The following is a 22,922-nucleotide window of genomic DNA, read 5'->3' on the forward strand; positions in this document are numbered from 1 at the left end:
CCTGGACGTCCACGGAAGACAACAGTGGTGGATGATCGCAGAATCATTTCCATAATGAAGAGAAACCCCTTCACAACAGCCAACCAAGTGAACAACACTCTCCAGGTGTAGGCGTGTCGATATCCAAGTCTACCATAAAGAGAAGACTGCATGAAAGTAAATACAGAGGGTGCACTGCAAGGTGCAAGCCACTCATGAGCCTCAAGAATAGAAAGGCTAGATTGGACTTTGCTAAAGAACATCTAAAAAAGCCAGCACAGTTCTGGAAAAACATTCTTTGGACAGATGAAACCAAGATCAACCTCTACCAGAATGATGGCAAGAAAAAAGTATGGAGAAGGCGTGGAACAGCTCATTATCCAAAGCATACCACATCATCTGTAAAACACGGTGGAGGCAGTGTGATGGCTTGGGCGTGCGTGGCTGCCAGTGGCGCTGGGACACTAGTGTTTACTGATGATGTGACAGAGGACAGAAGCAGCTGAATGAATTCTGAGGTGTTCAGAGACATACTGTCTGCTCAAATCCAGCTAAATGCAGTCAAATTGATTGGGCGGAGTTTCATGATACAGATGGACAATGACCCAAAACATACAGCCAAAGCAACCCAGGAGTTTATTAAAACAAAGAAGTGGAAAATTCTTGAATGGCCAAGTCAGTCACCTTATCTTAACCCAATTGAGCATGCATTTCACTTGTTGAAGACTAAACTTCGGACAGAAATGCCCACAAACAAACATCAACTGAAAGCCACTGCAGTAAAGGCCTGGCAGAGCATTAAAAAGGAGGAAACCCAGCATCTGGTGATGTCCATGAGTTCAAGACTTCAGGCTGTCATTGCCAGCAAAGGGTTTTCAACCAGGTATTAGAAATGAACATTTTATTTCCAGTTATTTAATTTGTCCAATTACTTTTGAGCCCCTGAAATGAAGAGATTGTGTTAAAAAAATGCTTTAGTTGCCTCACATTTTTATGCAATTGTTTTGTTCACCCCACTGAATTAAAGCTGAAAGTCTGCACTTCAACTGCATCTGAGTTGTTTCATTTAAAATTCATTGTGGTAATGTACAGAACCAAAATTAGAAAAAAGTTGTCTCTGTCCAAATATTTATGGATCTTTATTTATGTAACTGTATGTACGGAATGAGTGGTGTGTACCAGCTGTAACCACAAGGAGGTGCTACTGAGCCCCAAACCACAGACACAATAATGTCCAAATTAGTGGTCTTCATGGGCCTTAAATTAAAGCCCAAACCCAAGACCCTGTGACCTGAACCAACACTGCCTAACTGGAGCTAGCAAGTCTGAAGCCCAAACCCAACCCTAACTTGACGTGATAATGTTCTCACTGACCCTGATTTACTCTGCCCCCACTTCACAGAGGGCAGGATTGATTATGTTCAGAAAGCAGAGGATAATGACACATGGTTTAAAAGAAGAACATAACCTATTAGTAAATTTAAGTAAATTTAAAAATGAACAAAGAAGCAAGTAAAGACATAGCTAAAATCACATAACTCGAGGTCAAAACTGAATCTAGCTAAGCACAAACAAAGTTCTTAACCAAAAGCATCATCACAGAACATAGGACCCCAATGTAAAAAATTAGTCAGAGGGGCTCAGATAGTATAATTGCAATTTCTATGTTTCTGAAAGTAGTGGGCATTACAAATTGAGAAAAACTGCAGGAAAAAGGCCTGGCCAAGGACACACTGATTTGGGGATATGTTCGAAATCTGGCAGTGGATTACCTGTGGGTGTTGCATAACAAAATAAAGAGGAAGAAATATGGTAGCAAGAAATGTAATTATGGCAGGATTCTTAATAAAGATAGAAACAGTGGAAATGTAAGAAATACTGCTGTTCCAGGCCAGGGCCAGTTAACCGTGGTATACACAGAGCTATAAACCAGCCATAGCTAACTACCTTTACCACAGGAGCATCAAAAGACAAAAATGTTACCAGACCCAGCAGAGAAATTAGTCAAAGTAAAATATATAAATATCAATGCACAGTTGTTAGATAAATACATTAAGATGTGCATATAAGAATAACAGGACATTTCTTAGAACGGCTTATTTATTTAGCAGATAATAAATGCAAATTATTTGCAGGGAAATATGTATTTTTAGACTCATGTTCATCTACTGCTAGGAGGTTGTCTATGATAAGGTACACTATCTAATTTCTAACAGTAACTCAAAACAATAAATGTTCAGTACAGCCAGTAGACTTGTATAAAATAGCCATAGTTATGGACTAATAAAATAACTCATGCTATAAGGGATTAAAATACGCTGCCCAGCTCTCAGTAACTAATCTTATGGTGTTCAGTATGAGACAAAGTGAAATAAGATTAGCTCTTGTTTCCACTATGTCTCTTTACCAGATTAAAAAATTGCTAAACAGTTTAACTATTATTTAAGCATTCAGATGCTGCAGCATTTGTGTACATCATACAGTTATGTGAAAAAGTAACTACACCCTCTTTCAATTTTATGATTGTATGCATTGTGAAATAACTAACAATCATCATGTCCTCACCATGTCCTAAGATCAGATAATTGTAACATTAGGTGATAATACAAAACAGATTTTACTTTGTTATTAATTATTCAACAGTAATTATTAAAAACAAAAAAACAGTAACATGAAGAAGCCATGTGTAAATTAGTAAGAGTACTCTTACTTTCTAATAATTTAAGAAGGTAATGAGAGTCAAGTGCTGCTAATCAAGGGTACTTGATTAGTTAATGATCACTGGTTGCAGTAAGAGTGTAGATGACAGTTTGTGGAACCAAGTGGGTTAACCACTCCACCAATAAGACTTAGACTCAAACACCTGTTGCTATGGACATTTTGAAAGTAAAGTTCCACAAACATTCGAGAGTGGTCAGCCAGGAGATCAAAAATGTAAAAAGAAGCAGATAAAAATTATGGTCAGGAAATGATCAAAGGTCGGGAGCCAAGTGATCAAAAGGAAATCTTTCAATGAAGAAAATACTAAACCAGACTTTAAGTTAAAAAAGATTCAAACCATCCATTATCCAACCCGCTATATCCTAACTACAGAGTCATGGGGGTCTGCTGGAGCCAATCCCACCAACACAGGGTGCAAGGCAGGAAACAAACCCCGGGCAGGGCACCAGCCCACCGCAGGGCGTGCACACACACACACACACACACTAGGGACAATTTAGAATCGCCAATGCACCTAACCGGCATGTCTTTGGACTGTGGGAGGGAACCGGTGTACCCAGAGGAAACCCACACAGACACGGGGAGAACATGCAAACTCCACGCAGGGAGGACTCGGGAAGCGAACCCTGGTCTCCTAACTGCAAGGCAGCAGCACTACCCACTGCGCCACCGTGCTGCCCAGATTCAAACCAAAACAGCCTATATTAACTTGCACAATTTCCCCTACCTACAGTAAATTTTGGTAGAAATTGTTTTTGGATCTGTGTGCTGAAAGGCAGTCTGGAGGGTCAGCAACTTGGAGGTGCTGAATTGAACTGAAGTGTAAGGAATCAATGGTTCTCTGAAGGCTTTCCGGATGAAAAGCTACACTAACAACATTGTCAGCACACTAAAACTCACAGATGATTGTTCAGGAGTTTTTCAGTGGGCTGACAATCTTTGGAGGTTTAAATTATTGCTATCCAGTTGGTACCAGACCCACACTCCATCAGTTGCGTCCATCTCAGTTCTGGAGAACAGTACTGCGGTGATGGTGATGGTGACAATGTAAATGTTGAAGAGCGCCAGAGCCAACGGTTATTTTGAATGGAGAAGGTGTTTCCCCACTAACAAAGACCTTCCATCTTTCTGTCATGGCAGAGACAGAGCATATGGAGTTCTTCCCAAAGCATCTCATGGTTGATGGTGTCAAATTCTTCCAACATGTTGATGAAGTCAGAATCTTGAGCCTTCTCCAGGAGTTGGTGGGCAATGAAGCTCATGTTGATGGTACTGTGTTTGGGCCAAAAGCAAACTTGCAACTCCAGAGCTATTCTGTTTGCAGCGTGACGGAGTAACTGGAGAAGCATCACATGACCAAGTACTTTCCCAGCAACATCCAGCAGTGAAATACCATGATGTTGCCACAGTCTGATTGGTCCCCCTTCTTCTTGTAGATAGCAATGATGTTATAATAGCATGTTATCACGAGTCAAGAATCCTGCCAAGCTTCCAACACAGGGTAAAGAAATCAGTCAACTTGATAAGAAGATTAAGTCCCACATATTTATATATTTTGAAAGGTACAGTTTCTTCACCAGGAACCTTCATTTTCTTCAGAGCCTGGATGGCAGTTTGGACATTCACCTAGTTCAGAGGCCTAGGTTAGTGTGGGGATGTCCTCAAGGACCAAGGATCCGCTGGGTGAATTTGTTTCAAGAGTTTCCGAAAGTACTCTGCCAAACAATCCAAGACCTGCTGCTTGTCTTTGAGAAGTGTCACTCCATCTGTGGACCAGACTGGAACCATGTTCATTGTAGAAGGGGCATAAGTTCCTTCAGTTTCACTGTAGAACTCATAGGTCTTGTTCTCATCCATGTAGCATTGGATCTCAGCAGCCTTGATGATCTACTAGTTGTTCTGGATTTCACAGAGCATGTGTTGTGTAATTCATCTAATTTATTTCCACTTCTGCAGAAGACAAACTGATGACAGATTCCCCAGGTGAGCTTGAAATGCCTGTAGGAGGTGGAGAATCTCGTCTGTGCCCTCCTCACACCAGTGTATGAATTCTTCCTCTAGGAGAATCTTAAAGCTTCTTTGGAGGAGGAATGGAGGGCTGTGAGCTGCAAGGTCAACAGGTCATCAATATCAAGATTGGTAGTTATGATGTTACCATCCATGGTTAGCATGGGGCGTGGCTTGGGAGGTTGTCTTCTAGTAGGTGAGCTGAGTACAGTGCAGAGGATGGACCGGACAAGTCTACAGTCTATCCTAATTCTGCTCCTCATATCACTCGTTTGATAAGGACATCCTGGAAATCACAATGACAGACAATGATATAGTCCAGGAAGTGCCAGTTATTTGATCAAGGATGCATCCATGTTGTTTTGTGTTTGTTGGTGAGCTGAAACATTGTGTTGGTAATGGACAGTTGGTGCTCCTCGCAGAAGGACAAGAGACGGGGCCATTAGTTTTCATGATTCTGGTTCTGTGTTTCTCCATCAGATCACTCCAGACATCAGAGATCCTTCCAAATTGTGCACTGAAGTCTCCAAATTAGGTGAGCTTGTCTGAGGCAGGAACATTCCAGACTGCTTTGTTAAGGGAAACATAGAGGTTGTCCTGCATAGTAGGATATGCACTGATGATTGTCATGTGGGAACTTTTCGCCAGTGGTCACAAGCACAGGGTCATTAGGCGCGAGCTGATGCCAACAGGGGACTCAGGGATTTTCAGGGAGAGTTCATTCTTGACAGCAATGGCAATTCTGTGGATTTGCATCTCTGATTGTGGCAAGCCTTTCCAGAAGAATGGTTTCAGTGATGGATGCTTCATCAGTGAGACAAGTCTTGGCCACCTTATAATGTTGCAGCTTTGAGGCTACACAGGCTGTTTGTTCAGTAGTGGTTGAATCTATGAGGGTATGACATCCTAAGAACCAAAAATGAAAGAATTTTCAACAGCATGTAGAAGGATGACTCACCAGGTGTAGTTGTCTGGCCAAATACAGATGGGCAAACTTTGTTTAGAATGTCTTTTATTGTCCCTTCCCAGTCAGAAGTAGGCTGTGCAATCCTTTAAAAAGGTTGCCTAGTCACACCAGCAGGACATGGATGAGGCGCCCGTCCTGGGTTTGCCTGCAAACCGACATCACAACAACGCCACCATATGTGCATTTTCCATACTAAGAAAATAAAACATCCACCAATACTAATTCTCTCTGTCTGTTGCCCATCGCAGTAGGACTTTGATACAGGAAAATGGATGAGGTAGATAGATGGAATGAAGAGTCTATGCAAAGGAGTTGTTGATATCAGTATGAGTGAGGGTGTACAATCCTCAAACACACCACATGGGGAATGGCAGGAAGTTACACCACTTTGGAAAAACCCTTGGTGGGATGGAAGAGTATGTGATTAAGTCAGTCTTAGTCAGGACCTCACCTGTGTCTTGCCACCATGGTTGTCCCTACCATGAGTACACTGCTCAGGGAATCATTGATCACACAAACCAATTTACCATGTTAAGGCACTCAGAGGAGGGATAAGACAATAAGAAATAACTAAATGATTCAAGTTATAAAATGTGTGAGAATTTATGTTTATTGCATTGCTTCTTTTAATAAACTAAAAATTATTGCTTTTTGTGAAAAATATAATCTGTATTCATATAGTCATACAATATCTGCCTTTTAAATAGCATCCATTACAATTAGGTTAAGCTGTGACTTCTCATAACCATAAACCGGATAAGATGGTGCAGAAAATAGATGAATGATTGATTATTTTGCAAAGTGAATTTCACCACATGTTACCTTTTAAAGAGAATATACAGTATAGTATATAAATAAAATATTTATCAGTTGCATGCTTTCATGTTCTTGCATATTATTGTATATATATCTTTAAGACAGTTCTCATTGATTATCCGCTTATCTATTTTTTTACTAATTTTTCCTTTGTAGGGTTGTGGAAAATCAGAACTTTTCTTAGATTATTGGACAAAAGGTAGGAACCACACTTGCATAGAGTGCTAGTCCATTACAAGTCACACACACTTATACTGCGCTAAGTTAACGACAGTAATCAATTTAATACATTAATCTAAAATACGCATTTTTGGGATGTGGGTAGATGCCACCTGCAGAAAACCCCTGAGGACAAAATGTACAATGCAAGTCACTGGTTTTGGAATCAAATCCAAGTTTCTGGTGTTCATGAGACTACAGTACTAATCAGCATTCTATATAATAATGTGTTTCATTTTTGTGACAGTATGATCATATTTCATTTGGTGAGCATAACCTTGACAATAACCAATTTAACACAATAGATGGAAAATATGTGTTGTATTATTGTTGATTTGTTTTTGTCTTCTGTAGTTAGCAGTTAGGTTTGATGAGTCAATTCACTCTAGTTTTTTTGGGGTTAAAGTTTTCTACAATATTTGATATACATTTTTAAGTTATTGACATTTTTGAAAGAACTGACATCTTTATTTTGACTGGTGAGATTTTTATGGTTGATTTCTGCCATGTATCCTCTACAGTTATAATAGACACCTCCACATGCTCCTAAATTGAACAAAAAATGGATGGATGGATTTGCATAATGAATACATTGTTTGCTGTGTAATTTTTTATTGTTTTGAATTGCAGATTGGGCTTTACATAATGAATAAAATCCAGATTGGTATAGAAAAATAGATGGATGTATGCCTGTTGTGAAAGCACAAGTCTTGTGAGGTGCTTCTGTTTGCTTATTATGTACGAATTGGTAACTGATCTTCTAATCAACCAATAAATAATACACAAGGTCTGTGAGGTTAGCCCTCGGCATCAGATGACCCTTCCGAATTTCTTTTCAGAAAAGAAATGCACTCGGGGTTAGGTGACAGCAGTGAATGAATGCCCTGCTATTACAACTAGGGGCTAAGGGCTTTTTTGATTATGTTTAAAACATTTAAAAGGCTCCTCTAAAGAGACCCAAAGACACTCAGGCAGTTTAATCCTGCACAAATCCATATTCTGTGCTGCAAACATAACATGCAAGTTCTTGGTCTCTGCAGTGGAGAAGGAGCAGCAACTCACAAATGCTTCTTAAAGGCATTTTCAAGTATTTAACTATTTAGGTAAGAAGCTTAAATTTTAAGCTGTTTAATTAAAGACATGCTTTGCCTTTTTCTGCCTTTCTTTTCATCTGAACATCAAGCAAGTAGCTGTCTGTATCATGCAACAAGACCATGTATTATAAGCCCAGAATTCCTCTCTTTAGCATTTTTTTATCTTACTTATTTTTATTCTTCCTCTATCTTTAAGCAATGACTTTGTCAAAAGAGATGAACACTTTTGACTACAATGAAAATGGATTGGCTGTCAATTCTGTTTGCATTTCTATTCATATCTTGGGGCATTTGCCTATAATTCCTGTTTGGAGGCTTAGCATAATTACGTCATCAGTAGTTTCTGTTTTTTTTATTAGGAACCTCTGCATTTATGTTAAACATTTAACAACAATGACAAGGAAAATATATAATGAGACATGTTTTTGTTGCAATGGTAATGAAAGAGTTGAACTTGTGCACTGCCATGTGAAAGAGAAACAGGTTTTCTTTCTACAAACATGACATGAATTGTGGACAGTGTAATAAAGACAAAACTTAATTGGGAAAGGAAGATATCAGGGCTTTTAAGATAAGGTCTATGTTTGATTAGTCATCCTTGAATTTAATCATGGTGTTGCAGAGACGAAATGTTGTATTTATACACATTTTATGCATAGTGACATTTTTGGACAACAATTTTGGTAGGCACATACCAAATGTTTCCTATATACAGTATGTGCAGACTTACATCTCTCTTTTGCTAAAGATTAGTGAAAAACACAACTTCACATACCTTTCACATTACAATAAAATTAATCTGACAATAGGATGCTGGTGCCTCGTCTCAACTGCCATCCGGTCAATATGATATCATTATCATCTGATGAAATACAGCCCTGTACATTTAAATACTAAGTAAAGAGAAAGCTTGTAACCACCTGCTGCTAAGGAAAATATACTGGGTAAGAACTGCCTGAATTGAAATGGTAACACCTCAAGTTTAAATTTATATGTCTTTGAGGTGATAATGAACAAGAATTATAATATAATATAATATAATATAATATAATATAATATAATATAATATGGGCAGCACGGTGGCGCAGTGGTAGCGCTGCTGCCTCGCAGTTAGGAGACCCGGGTTCGCTTCCCGGGTCTTCCCTGCGTGGAGTTTGCATGTTCTCCCTGTGTCTGCGTGGGTTTCCTCCGGGCGCTCCGGTTTCCTCCTACAGTCCAAAGACATGCAGGTTAGGTGGATTGGCGATTCTAAATTGGCCCTAGTGTGTGCTTGGTGTGTGGGTGTGTTTGTGTGTGTCCTGCGGTGGGTTGGCACCCTGCCCGGGATTGGTTCCTGCCTTGTGCCCTGTGTTGGCTGGGATTGGCTCCAGCAGACCTCTGTGACCCTGTGTTTGGATTCAACGGGTTGGATAATATAATATAATATAATATAATATAATATAATATAATATAATATAATAAAAGACCATGGAAATAATATGCAGGCTACACAAAGTGCACAACTCATATTGCGCACTGCACATCCGGTAGCAGCTCTAACTATCATGAGACCATGTGTATGCTGGTCAACACAAGGCCAGGAAACAAGTGAAAAAACAATTTTATACAAATGTATCTGTTCCTTCTGTACCCAGACTCACTCAACCAAAGGTATAGAGAACACTACAGGGCCAATTGGACCAACCCTTCAGCCAGAAACAAGCATGCAGCTTGAAAGAACTACAAAAAAACAGTATTTTCAAGATAAGTAACTATATGGTAGACATTTGGAAAAGATTGCTTCAAATCCATGAGGGCAGCTCATCTGGTAAAGCTGTTCTTCACTGTCCCTTAATGCAGAAACACTACTGTTCATACATCCAGGTATGAATTTCACTGTACGTTGTAAATGTGTGACTGGGGGTGGGTGCTCAGACAACAAGAACAACAACTCTCATTTAAGCTATTACATGTTTTCATAAAAAAATGTTATATTATTCAGAAGGAAAGCAAGAAAGAAAGTTCTCCAGTCTTAATAGCAAAAACAGTGTAGAAGGGCCTTAGTAGTACCTCTGCAAGTCTTTATAATAACTCCTCACTGTTCCTGTTCAGGGCTCTTGGCTCCACAGTGCCTAAAGTAAACAAGCCAAAAATGCTTAGTTTACATGGCTAAATCGCTTTGTCATACAATAACATCCACTATGCGGTGTACAGTAGTTCCTTCTCTTTGTCTTGTCAGAATTGAAACACACCAGGAGCTTCCAGTCTCCTTTTTTAGAATGAGTTTTTGGGTTATGTGACCAGAAGGAGTTGAGTTATTTTCCTCCCATGTTTCCTTCACTGTTTAGTCTTTCTATCCTGAGCGTGTTTCTTTGCAGTGGGTTCTGGTCCTACCCTAGGCAAAGAAAAGATCATACTTTGAAGTATCAGGCGCTGTCTTCCTATTCCTTAAATTTTTGTCTGTGCTCCAAGTTCTGACATCACAAGGTGGGTGTAAATCAAATGTGTCATCCATTTATACATTTAGTAATCGCAGGTTCATGGGGAAATGGTGCAAGGTAGAAAACAGCCTTAAATGGGACACCAGTTCATCACAGGTCATGCTCAGTTAAATACTCTGTTAAAATAGTCAATTATTATAACCTGTACATCTTTAATATGTGCCAAAGCCTGGATTCAAATTCAGGACCCAGCAGCACTAACCACTGTGCTATAATGCAGCTCACACAAATGGTTGCCTTATTATTTTTCTCCTCTTGATATTATTAGCAATGAATGAATACTTCAGAAGAGAACATTTCAGGACTGTCTGATTAGATCCTGCTTAGATTCATCACTGTCTTTCTTGTAGAGAAAGTTATGTATGTCATTTTTTGTCTTTCATTTTTTTATGGGAAGCTCATTATTTTATAACTTGTATCATACAGTAAATACTGGGATCTATCTGTCCATTTTCTTAACCTGTTGTTATAAGGCAGCTGGAGACTATCCCAGCAATCATCAGACACAAGGTAGGAACAACACCTTAACAAGGTATCAGTCCATCACAGGGTGAACACTCACACTAGGGTCATTTTAACAATACCAATCCATCTAACCTGCAAGTCTTTGGACTGTGGGAGGTCAACCAGAGCACCCTGAGGAAATGCACATATGACACAGGAACACAAGAAAACTCCATGCAGGGAGCCCCTGAAAGACAAACATTGGTCTCCTTATTGTGAGGCAGTAGTGCTACCACTGCGCATTGGTGTCCCTTTTCTGGATCTAGTAATATTTAAATATTATTTTGCTACAGTTGCTAATATATTGCAGTATTGCTGTCATTTTACTGTTTCATACCCATTTTGCTGAATTTTAATGCTGTTATTTGTTATACAGAGATATATTATATGAGGTGCAAGTTAATTTGAAAAAAAATAACTGTGATATATAACAGTTTTAAATATAAATAATACTGCACAGTATTTGTTTGTTTTTGTTTACTTACAATATCTAGATGTAAATGTTTTCTTCTGAAAATAGACATGAGAAAACTGAATACAGCCCATACCAGAATATAACATGTTTTAATTTTAACTTTATGTTGTTTGCTTGTCAATGGTGCTCAAAGTAATATTATTTTATATTAGACATTTTGTAAGTGGTATTAGTAACAATAATAATAGTTAATTAGACTTATATAGTGCTTTTCTGACCTACTCAAAGCATTTCACATAGATAGTGGGAGACCACTTCAGTCACCACCAATGTGTAGCATCCACTTGGATGATGTAACAGCAGTCATTCTTGCACCAGTACACTCACCACACATTAGCTATTAAGGGGTGAGAGAGATAGTTAGCCAATAAGGGACAGGGGGGTGATTGGGGGGTCATAATGACCAGGCAAGCAGCCATACTACCTGCACTTCAGAATAGGTAATCCAGCTGAAATTAAACATGTTTGGGCTTGGCCAGTACTTGGAAGGGAGACCATCTAGGAAGTGTCGGTGGGGTCCCCTCTCCCCAGTGCAGTGATTGGTGTAAAAATTGTAGTAAAAATGGGTGCATCCTTTGCATGAGATGTAAAACCAAGGTCCTCACTCTCAGTGGTCATAAAAGATCCCTGGACATATTTAAAAAAATAATAGAATGTTATTGTGAAAAAAAGAACAAATGCCGAAATACATTTATTTCAGAGGTAACAACACTGGTTACAGACACTAAAGCATGAAGAGGAAAGTTATTTTTTTGTTTTTCTTGTTACCATTGTTATATCTGTATCTTATTTTATTCTTCTTGAATATGAATGAAAAAGATCGAAGAAAAGATCTAAATATTGGTAAAGTTTGTTGAACTTTCCACACAATAAATATTTATAATACCTTTTATTTAAAGAATGTACCACCTTTCTTGTCATTGGCTACTTTTGATGAGAACTGATTCTTTTTAAATGTAGTGTAATTACTGCATTATTGAATGGTACACCTTTGGTGTGTCTAAATGAAGCATTATTGTTATTATTTACAGACTGTGTGGCCAAGTGGCTAAGAAACTAGACTAATCATCACAAGGCTGCAGGCTGAATCTTAGCATTGAAGCACTCACTGTATCATCCTGTGCAAATCATTCACATAGCCGTTACTTGTTGTAATGTATGTGTTAAATGTTTAATATAAAATGACAATTTCTTCTGATCTTTAATGATTGCCATAATTAACAAAGCTATAGCTGTTTTAATGGTTTTTATGTATTGCAGTATTTTTGCAGAACTACTCTAGTCTGTGATCACTATGAACTTCAAAATATTATGTATTCTGAACTGAGATACTTAATGTGAATGGAGTTGTAAGGAAGCCACAAAAAGAATTCAAAACATGGAGTCTTACAGACCAAAATACACAATGTAGGAATAGTATAAAGTAAAAATGAAAGTTAAAGGCCTAAAGCAAAAGCATCTTCCAAGTTTTCTCCTGACTTTATGGCTTTATTGCTTTTTCCACCTCCTAAAACCATAAAACACTCTCTCTTATCTGTCACCTGTACTGCTCTCTTTTTGTTTCTGTATCTCCCTACCCTCTGAAATGAGATGGCCATCAGATTCATTCTCTTTGTTGGCACCTTTTGATCTTGCCAATGATCCTTAACTTGCTTTTAAAGGACCCACTTCCCTGCATAGCCTCTATGCAGCCTGGTTTTAAATTGGCAGCATAGTTTCACCCGTTGTCAGTTGTCACCTCTGAGTAATTACATGGGTCTCCTGTCGGTTTTTATTTTATATACATGTTAGTGTATTATAGTTTTAAATAAAAGTAATCACTCAAAGGCTGCACTTAGTTAAGAGTGTTATATAGAAATAAATTGCATTGAATGGTTCCTTTACCTCAAATCAATTCATACAAAAATAATGCTGAAAGGTCAAGGTGAATGAAACAAGCATACAAATAAATAAAACAAAATATTTTCAAGCAGTCCACAAAACATAAAAGACAATTATATCCTATGGACAGATGTAATTATAGCAAAGACAAAAAACTGAATTTAAAGTTCAGTTTTAATTTCAGTTTTTGTAATTCTACTGTGACTGTAAGAATGTGTAATCTGTTCTGCCTGTTGTCTGGAATGCAGTGCCCTTGTGTGTACATTAAACTCCTTCTGCCTCAAACAAGAGATGCAAACAGCAGATGTGCTCAGTAGAGTATTCTCAATATGCTGTTGTCTTGTCTGTATTGCTTCTTTCCAGAGCATGATGAAAACAATTACTGTAATTTTGACAAAACTATTTGATTTGATTTTCACTATTCCTTTCCACTACTTAGCATTTTGTTTGCTATTAAAGTACAGTATGTTTCACCGTAAGTTTTAAAATGTAATTTTGTTTTATTTTATGATACTAGCCTTGATTGTCAGTGTCATGACATAAAAGCAGATAGTGTTGATTCCTTACAGGAAATATGTTCACACCCAATCCATGGCTACAATTTTAAAAATAACAGTTCTTTAATGGCACTTTACTGGGGTTTGTGGATTCCCATAGAACACAGAACCATTTAATTCATCGGCAGGATTCTTTGAATATGAAATTGTTTTTTTGGGCTTTGGAAAGATTGCTAACATGTGGACAAAGCAGAAATATTTAATGTATAGTAGGCTAGCACAATACTAACAAATAAAGGAAGCCTGAGTTCAGCCTGTATTATTGTATGCAGCAAGAGTACTTTTAAAATTAAAAACCCATTGGTATTTCATTAATCTGTTATTGTCTATTCATGGTTTATTTATGCAGTCTGTTATGGATCTAAACAAATAAATGTTCTTTCTGGAACCATTATATAGATGGTTCAAAAATGGTTCCACTGTGGCATCACTCTGAAAAACAACTTTGGCACCCTTACTTGTAAGAGTGTAGGGTGCCTTCTATGTATTGTTTCTGTACTCTCCCCATGTTGAAACTGATTTCCTCTTTGAACTCCAGTTTCTTCCAAAAGCTCACACCCATTCAATCAGGTTGTTTGGCCTAATTTGACTTGATTATGAGAGTGTATGTCCTCAGACTGACTAGCATACTATCCTGAGTTCATTTGTACCTTGTACCCTTCTTTTTTAAAACAGGACATTTTGACCATGACCAAGAAAACACTTTCTAAAACTTGGATAAATGGCTGGTGATTTCATTGCAGTGCATGTTGGAGTTGGCTTGCTTTAAATAGTAAAATTAAAAATACAAGCAATGTGTAATATAAGACACTATATAAAACAGATGGAATTAGTAAGGGACTGCATCAGTGTGTGGTGTTTACTCCAGGAATGTTTGCTTTTCCCTACATTTTGAAGATTCCTAGTCCAGCACATAATTCTGATCAGGTTTTGTATAACTCAGTATGCCGGTGAGGGGCGGTTGTTATATCCATTTGTGTCCTTTACTGTCAAGATATACATATGCCGGAAAACACAGACATACAGTGTGTCCATAAAGTCTGTGTGCAATTTAAAATAGTTGTAACTTTGTAAGTATATGTGATAGAAAGAATTTATAAAAAGGATAAAAAAATGATGTAGTTTCTAGTTTTTTATGTCTTTAGAAGTTTTATTTTTGCTGTATTTGGGGAACTGAAAATCCACATCAGTCTGTTGAACATGAAAGAGATTCTCCCAAAGTTAATGTGTGGTGTGCTTTGGGAAAAAATCGAGTCATAGGGCCATTCTTTTTTGAAGGGCGTGTTGTTAATGGTGATAGCTATTTAGAAATGCAGCAAAATTACTTTATTCCTCAACTTGAACAATTAGGACTGATAGAGAACACAGTGTTTCAACAAGATGGTGCTCCTTGTCACTTTGCTTTGCATGTTAGACAGTTTCTACATGACAAATTCACTAACAGATGGATTGGAACAGGTGGACCATTTTCTTGGCCTCCACGTTCACCAGATTTGACTCCATTGGGTTTCTTTTTATGGGGACATGTGAAAGTTAATTTTATTCAACCAAACCTCGATCTTTAGAAGACTTGCAAGCTAGGATAACTGATGTGATTGCTGGTATTACTGAAAATTTCCTTGAAAATGTTTTCCGAGAACTATAGAATCGTATTACCCTTTGTATTAGTAATGATGGTGGACATATTGAAAATTAATAAGAACAATAAAAAATGTACGTGTTTCATCTTTCTAGTCATTTTTACAGATTCTTTCTATCACATATAGTATACTTACAAACTTAAAACTATTTTAAATTGCACACGGACTTTATGGACACCCTGTATAAGCATGTGTACCACAAGACAATGTATACTGTGGGATGCAGAATAATATATCGGGCAATCAGGAAAAAATGTACATATCTGACATCACTTTATTTCTGTGGCCTTTGCAACACCAAATAGATCATAGTAAGACAATGTACTAAAACACTGAACTTTCCAAGGGCTGATTTTTACTTTGGTAATTTTCAAAAGTTAATATTTTACTTTAGCTCCTACTATCAGAATATATTATATGATTTGCATTTTTGTCTTTCCAAAGCATTCATTTAGCTTCATGTACAAATAAGAAACGCATCTGGTTATATTCATATATACAAAGTCAATTCTGCATGATTACATAATAAACACAAAAGTCACAAATTGCACTAGGAGGATAGTAGGGAAGTATGCACTTTTGTTTAGTTCTTGCCGATGGGATCATAGTCTAATTTGCCACACCCGCTGTTTGAAGCACTATCCTAGAGGGCAAAGGTCCAGCTCGGTCACCCGCTCCTCCTGCTATAGCTAACTCCTTAAGTACTTGCTGAGCGCAGCTTGTAATCCAAGGTTAAATAGCATAATTGCAATCTGGAAATCCATTCCTATGTCTGCATTTGGGAATTAGCTGGCAGAACAAGTGGAAGGAATCACTCATATTAGGCAACAGAAGTCCTTACCTTGTAACGGTAGGAAAAATGTGATTTCTTTCATGACAAGAATGATCTTTTCATATATTTTTTATTATTGCATTCTTACTTGCTTTAATATTTTTTAACTTTGGCACCTAGTGTTACTAAAATACATGAGAAAGCTTCTGACATCTTTGTGTGTTTTTATTTGTTATTTTATTTTTAACATAATTTTAATGTAAAGTATTTTGAGATAAAGCTGTGAAAAGTGCTTTATAAAAATAAAAATAAAAAACTGACAGTGAAATGCCTTGAAATAGAACTTACTGCTAAAGGTGTTATATAAAGTATAAAGATAAAGCTATGAAAAGTGTTATATAAAAATAAAGGCTAACTGACTAATGGACAGAAAAATGGCTTGAAATAGTGTTTAGGTTTTTGCAAAACACTTTCAGAAATGTCCATTGTAAACATTATTCATTTTGTACTATTAGTTTATCATCCTTTTACATTTAATATTTGACTATATGTTGACAACTAATGCTATAAATATTTTTGTTACTATATACGTCTTTCTCTTTAGAAATAATTATAGTTTGTCTCCTTGAGATACCTGCCCCTTTGCCAATTAATCACTACTGCAGCTTTACCTGGGTTTTGTTATGTTAGACTTTTTTTTGTGAATTGTTATAAGTGTCATATAAAGAAAAATTGGATGGTAGTTTGATTATTAAAGTGCTGAGACAGTGGTTAGTAAGAAAGGTTTATCATAAAACAGAGTCTGATTGTCTGACTGATGGAAACATATTTTGAGATAATCAAAAGAGTAATATGTAAAATACATAGTGGATAGGCTGATTATGAAAAAAGTCTGTGATAATAGAAAAATAGGATAATATTAAAAAGGCATTGCTTACATGCCTGCTCATTTTATACTTTCAGAAAATATCAGTGCTAGTGCATTATTTTAGCTAATACCTTTTACCATTGTAGACTCACCCACAATTTGTAGGAATTGATTTGCGCCCTGAAACACGTTAAATCAGTCATTTTGATATTTTGCAGTGATTAAACAAAGACATCATTTTAGACACAGAATACACTTTAGCAGCTCCACTTTGTTTTGGATCGTGCCATTTTACTGACATTACTGACATTGCTGTGACATTTTCTTATCATTTTAACTGTGGGGTTGAAGTCATGTTAACAGAGATTGATTTGTGCTCTTATTTTTCATTGTGTTTCTTCTTTTCTGAAACAAAGTCTGGCAAAACAAATCTACAGCATTTCAAAGAAGATGGAGCACAACACAACTCAGATCTCCCGTGAAGAGCTCGAGGAACTAAAGGAGGCTTTTAATAAGATAGGTAATTCTCACAGCATTTTTTATAATATGACATATAATAATCTACTGTTGTTTTGTTAAAAGCAACTTGGCTGCCATCTGTGAGTTAATGAATTCTTAAAAGGTACACTACACAAATGCTTTTATGATTATATCCGTTTTAGAAAGCATTGGAATGCACTTCATAAGACATCTGTGTTGTATGGCTACAATTAAAATTCTGAGTTTGTCTCCTCAAAATGTTTGTGTGAGAGACTCAGACAAGACACCCTTTAAAGTGTTTGTCAGAGATTCTTTACAGACCCAGTTCCTCAAACCAAATGCATTTACAGATGTTTATTCTTAACTTGAAGTAGTTATTTTCTTAATAAATAATACAATAAGGGGAAGTCACAAGACACGTATTTATAAAATAATAAAACATCGACAATTTTTGTACAGTTCTACTTGAACAAGAACTGAACAACAACTGGGAAATGCTTTCTGAACCAGAGTGTGTAGTCAGCTTACACTTTATGGTCTCCAGGTACTCACTTCCCAAAACGTCTCTTTCCTTTCTCTCTTTCCTGTAATATCTGGTTATCTGTTCATTCTCCCAGACCACTCTTGTCCTCTTTCTTCCAATATTGTAAACATGGTAAACTCTAGAAAGAGCAAGTTGTTTTAAACACTTGAGAATAATTATTTTTGGCTTCTTTCCAAATTGTTTTTATCAACTCAAACAATAACCTGCTTCAAAGACACACAAGAATTAATAAAAAGAAGAAAACCTCTGACTTGGCTAATGATTAGAGAGATGTCACACTGAGGCATGATAAAGGTGTATTGCTGTAGTTATAAAGGAGCCCAAATTGAGTTTCTTGACACACATTTATTGAGAACTATGTTGGCTGAAAGTACTCAGACACAGTGTGTCAGAGAAAGGATTTACAGCATTGTTTATAATGACCATCATTTTTGTCTTCGTTATCTCTTTATCTGCTACTTGCAGCTGGTTGAAAGCAGAGTTGAAAGCAGAGTTAGAATACATAGTCAGAAATGATACTTGAGTAAAAGTTAAAGTACTTTGTTAATTTTTAACTTTTACTTAAGTAAGTAGTGCATCAATTGAAAACTACTTGAGCAAAAGTAAAAAGGTATCTGTTTTCAAAAGTACTCAAGTACCAAAAGTAAAAGTACATTTTATAATAATGAGAAGGTTTAAGGCTTTGTTTAAAAAACACAAAACATTTATTTTACTTTTACACAACATTTACACAATATTTCTGCTACAGAAATGCACTACAGAATAATTATCATACAAATGCAATCATGCCTTTGATCAACACATAACTGCAGTCAATGTCAGGGTTTAGACCTCAAGTGTGGTACTAGTCAGTGTGGATGTGATTTACACTGTGCCTCCCTTGTTGGTATACCCAGCAGTAGATAAGACACCCCAACCAAAGGGAGAAGAAAAAGAAAATAAAAAACAAAAATAAAAGTTAAGTGAATAGCTCACAACCTTATCACATGACTAGATAAGCAATGTTTAAAAGTGAATGAAAATTAACACAGATTGGGTTTATTGTACTTCACTAAAGTAAATAAAGAATTCTCCTAAGAAAGCTATGGTTTCCTTTGCTCAATTTGGTATCCAATTTTATCTTTAAATTATCCACTCAGGCACTCATGTACACTACACAGTTCACCACGATTAAGTTCAAGGCACATTATTAACCCTCCAGCATAACCAGATGTTTACCAGTTGGTTGCCTCATAATATATGTTTATATTTTTAATGCACTCCAATAGACAATTTAAATTCTACAGAATAACATTTTCCCACACAACTTGCATTAATATTACACAAAAATAAGTCATCTTCAATAAAACATAATGAAATGGCAAAAAAATCTAAGTATTAATGTTCTACTGAAGAATGTTCTGATTATGGGTCAATTAGAAGACTAATAAAAAGGACAGCTCAGAGAAAATAAAAGTCACACACTTTGCAATTGAAAGTTTGTGATTTTGTTGCAGAAAAAATAACAGATGTGCAATAATTATCAACTAACTCAGCAAGATAAAATATTTTGCTACTCAAGGTTCACCCTTACACATAAAACTAGAACATTCACTTAATAAGCCCCCTATATTATCCTTAGTTATTGTGGCTTTAGTAGATTCTGGTCAGCAGGACAGTGTTCTGTTAGCTTTCCCCAAGCTGAAATTCCATAAAGCAGTAGCAAAAGAAAAGCTGCCACCCCTTTTGTTAGCTCTCACATAACAAGGGACAACAAGACTACTCCCAGGCAACAAGACCTCACTGGAACCCCAAGTCTGTATTTTCCAGTTAACCAGTGACTTTTACGGCCAGGCTCGCTCTACCATTTCAGTAACTGGCTCATAAGAATCTGCTGCAATATTTTGTGCATACAACATACAGATATTGTTCAGATGATATATAACATTTGATCTCAATATATTATTTCTTCCCATAAAATCTTGTTTACACAAGATTAAAAAGATACTGCTTTTTAGGACTTTAGAGGCTCCATATAAGTTAGATTATGAAGATGGGAAAATCACATTAACGTGATTCTTTAATTTGAAGGTGAATACTTGTAAGCAGATATGTTTTTAGGTGTTATTTTCAAATGCAACTGTCAATGCACCTTCAGTTTCCATGTCTCAGCAGTGAACAGGATGCATGGTAATAATGGAATGCTTATTATTGCATTTTTATTTTTGAATGATATAAGGCACTCTATTGGCTGCATCTGACCATTGTTGAACTATAACCAAAGTTGACAACGCGCCTAATTGGTCTCTTTTATGAATTAATAATAGTTTGGTCTGTAACGAGTAATGATGACTTCCTGGAAAATATACTGAGTAAAATGTATGCTATTTGACCTAAAAATGTAGTGGAGTAAAAATAAAAGTAGTCCTAAATTAAATTTATTCAAGCAAAGTACAAATTGCTGAAAAATGTACTTAAGCAAGGTAACAAAGTAGCTGTACTTCATCATTTTATACCTCTGATCAAAAGTGAAACTTATTGTAGTGCACTAGTGACCTTTGCAGCCTCGGACAGCAAACTGTAGTGATCTTTTCTGGGTCTTAGTTTGCTAGGAATCTCATTACCAATTAAGAATAACTTGCTTCTTTGTCACTAACATCATGTTAAACTAAGTCACTATTTATTTCAATCAATTTTTTTGTCTATGAACAGTAGCTTTATTTCCGAAATTACAAAAACCCCTGCAATTTAGTTGAACTGGTGATTCTAAATTGGTCCCATGTGTGCCGGTGTGGTCTGTTTGGTGGACAAATGCCCTGATTAGGGCTGGTTGGCCAGTGCTGTCAAAACAGCCTTATGACTATCCATTGTTTTAAGTGGAGTTGTAAACGTTGTGTTAATTTTTTAATACTTATGGCGCTCAATTAAAATGGCCATGTTTGCACTATGGTTGGATTTAAATCACATTGTACTGCATTAACTGGTTATTGACTTTCACTGCACCAAAGAGCCTCTATGCCTGGTCACTATTCAGGGAGTGGATGTAGAGGTGGTGCATTGCTACAAATACTTGGGTGGGTCCACATCAATGATAGGCTGGACTGGTCTCATAACACAAAGGAAATAAATAAAGAAGGGCAGAGCAGGCTTTTGTTTCTTAGGAGATGGAGCTCATTTACCTATCCTCTATCTATCTATCTATCTATCTATCTATCTATCTATCTATCTATCTATCTATCTATCTATCTATCTATCTATCTATCTATCTATCTATCTATCTATCTATCTATCTATCTATCTATCTATCTATCTATCTATCTATCTATCAAATGGTAGAAAAACCCTTAGCCAGCTTTTACCACAGCATGGTCTCTAATCTCCCAGGGCTTTATGTACAGCTGTACTGTGTAGCAAAATTACTTTTTTAACAACAACATAGAAAAAGAGCAGCAAGTAAAGGATAGTTTTTATGCATGTAATCTTTCTGCCACTGTATGTGTTTGGAAGTTTGTGGGCTGAGCTGAGACATTATTTAGAAGTGCTATATAATATTGGACAAACCAAATGCTGCAACCTTTTAGTTGTACTACCTTGCAAAAAAAAAAAAAGAATATTTTATCCAGGTCACGTGCTTTTCAATTGGAAAATATTGATCCAGATCAAACATTAAGCATGTATTCAAGACAAGCAGGACAGAGGTGGGTAGAGTAGCCAAAAATTGTACTCATGTAAGAGTAGTGTTACTTCAAAATAATATTACTCAAGTAGAAGTAAAAAGTAGTCATCTAAAAAATTACTCAAGTAAGAGTAAAAAAGTATTTGGTGAAAAGACTACTCAAGTACTGAGTAACTGTTACAACATAATAAATTATTTATTTTTTAGAAATGTTGTAATAAGGCAGACAAAAATATAAAATAATGTGCAAATTCTGCTATTTCCAAATAATAAAATAAAAAATGAGTAAAATAAATAACATCTTTACAACATAAAGATGTACAAATAACACAAAGTTCCAAATCTCAGTTTTTCACAACAAAGCTTTTGAAGCCAATACCTACAGTAGGTAACATGTATGTTTGAACAGTGCAAACTACTTACAGTGACAAGATATACTGTACACTGACAGTATAATACTGCATATTCACTTTGTGGTGTTGCGGGTCCGCAGCTTCAAAAAAAAAAAAAAAAAAAAAGGCCAGTTTCAAATCCATAAAGCCGTGTCACTCTCCGTGGGCGCAATTGCACGACCGCGGGAAGTTAATGAGGTAGTTGGAGAGAGTCGCACCTGCACGTGCAGGTGTGATCATTCTCAGTTGCTTCATTGGTTTCCTGCGGCGTGTGATTAAGGCCCAGGGAGGCAGGAGTGTATATACGGGTCGTCACAAACAAAAGAAGGGGGAATCAAAAAAAAGGAGAAAAGAGGTTAAAAGACATGAAAGGCAGGGTTGGTAACGACGATTTGGCCACCTGGAGGGGGGAGGCAGTGCGAGCTGGGGCCCCATGAAAGAGCGTTAGCTGTGGCACTCTAGGGGCTAGTTCACCCCACTGAACATTCGGGTGAAGTGTGGCGAGCAAGGCAGGTGCCCTCCCTAGGCTTCCAAGGTGCGACCACATGAGCGCGAAGGAAGAAGGGAAGAGAGCCAACCTCGGACGGTCTGGCTGTGATACCTGGAGGCAGCCAAGACGGAGGTCGGCCAAAAGGAGCTTGTGGCTGCTGAGTCTCCACCGGCTACGCGAGCAATGGGTGAGCTGGGGAGAATGAGAAGGAGGTGGGCTGAGATCAGGAGGAGTTAGTCTGCATTTTAACCTCGGATTTTTAATGGATTTATTTATTGATTTTGTTATCCCCACTTTTCACAATGATTTTTATGGATTTATATATGTACTGTTTTTTTAGAACATTGCACCATTGACACTTTTGTTGATTTTACTTTTGTT

General features: G+C 36.9%; 1 protein-coding gene across 4 annotated transcripts in view; it reads left to right on the forward strand.

Moving 5' to 3' along the window:
• LOC114646468 (plastin-1-like) overlaps window positions 1-22,922 on the forward strand; it is an 85,918-nt gene that overhangs the window by 27,184 nt on the left and 35,812 nt on the right. The window contains exons 1-2 of one of the 4 annotated variants that reach the window (XM_051922910.1): window positions 15,998-16,190; window positions 17,397-17,500. In XM_051922910.1, coding sequence (XP_051778870.1) covers window positions 17,431-17,500 — 70 coding nt within the window. In that variant the 5' untranslated portion in view covers window positions 15,998-16,190; window positions 17,397-17,430. Of the gene's footprint in view, window positions 1-15,997; window positions 16,191-17,396; window positions 17,501-22,922 lie in introns of those variants that run through there. The other 3 variants (XM_028794678.2, XM_028794677.2, XM_051922911.1) reach the window with 3 other exon arrangements.

The sequence above is a fragment of the Erpetoichthys calabaricus genome, chromosome 2 (assembly GCF_900747795.2).
Source record: "Erpetoichthys calabaricus chromosome 2, fErpCal1.3, whole genome shotgun sequence".
Classification (NCBI taxonomy): domain Eukaryota; kingdom Metazoa; phylum Chordata; class Cladistia; order Polypteriformes; family Polypteridae; genus Erpetoichthys; species Erpetoichthys calabaricus.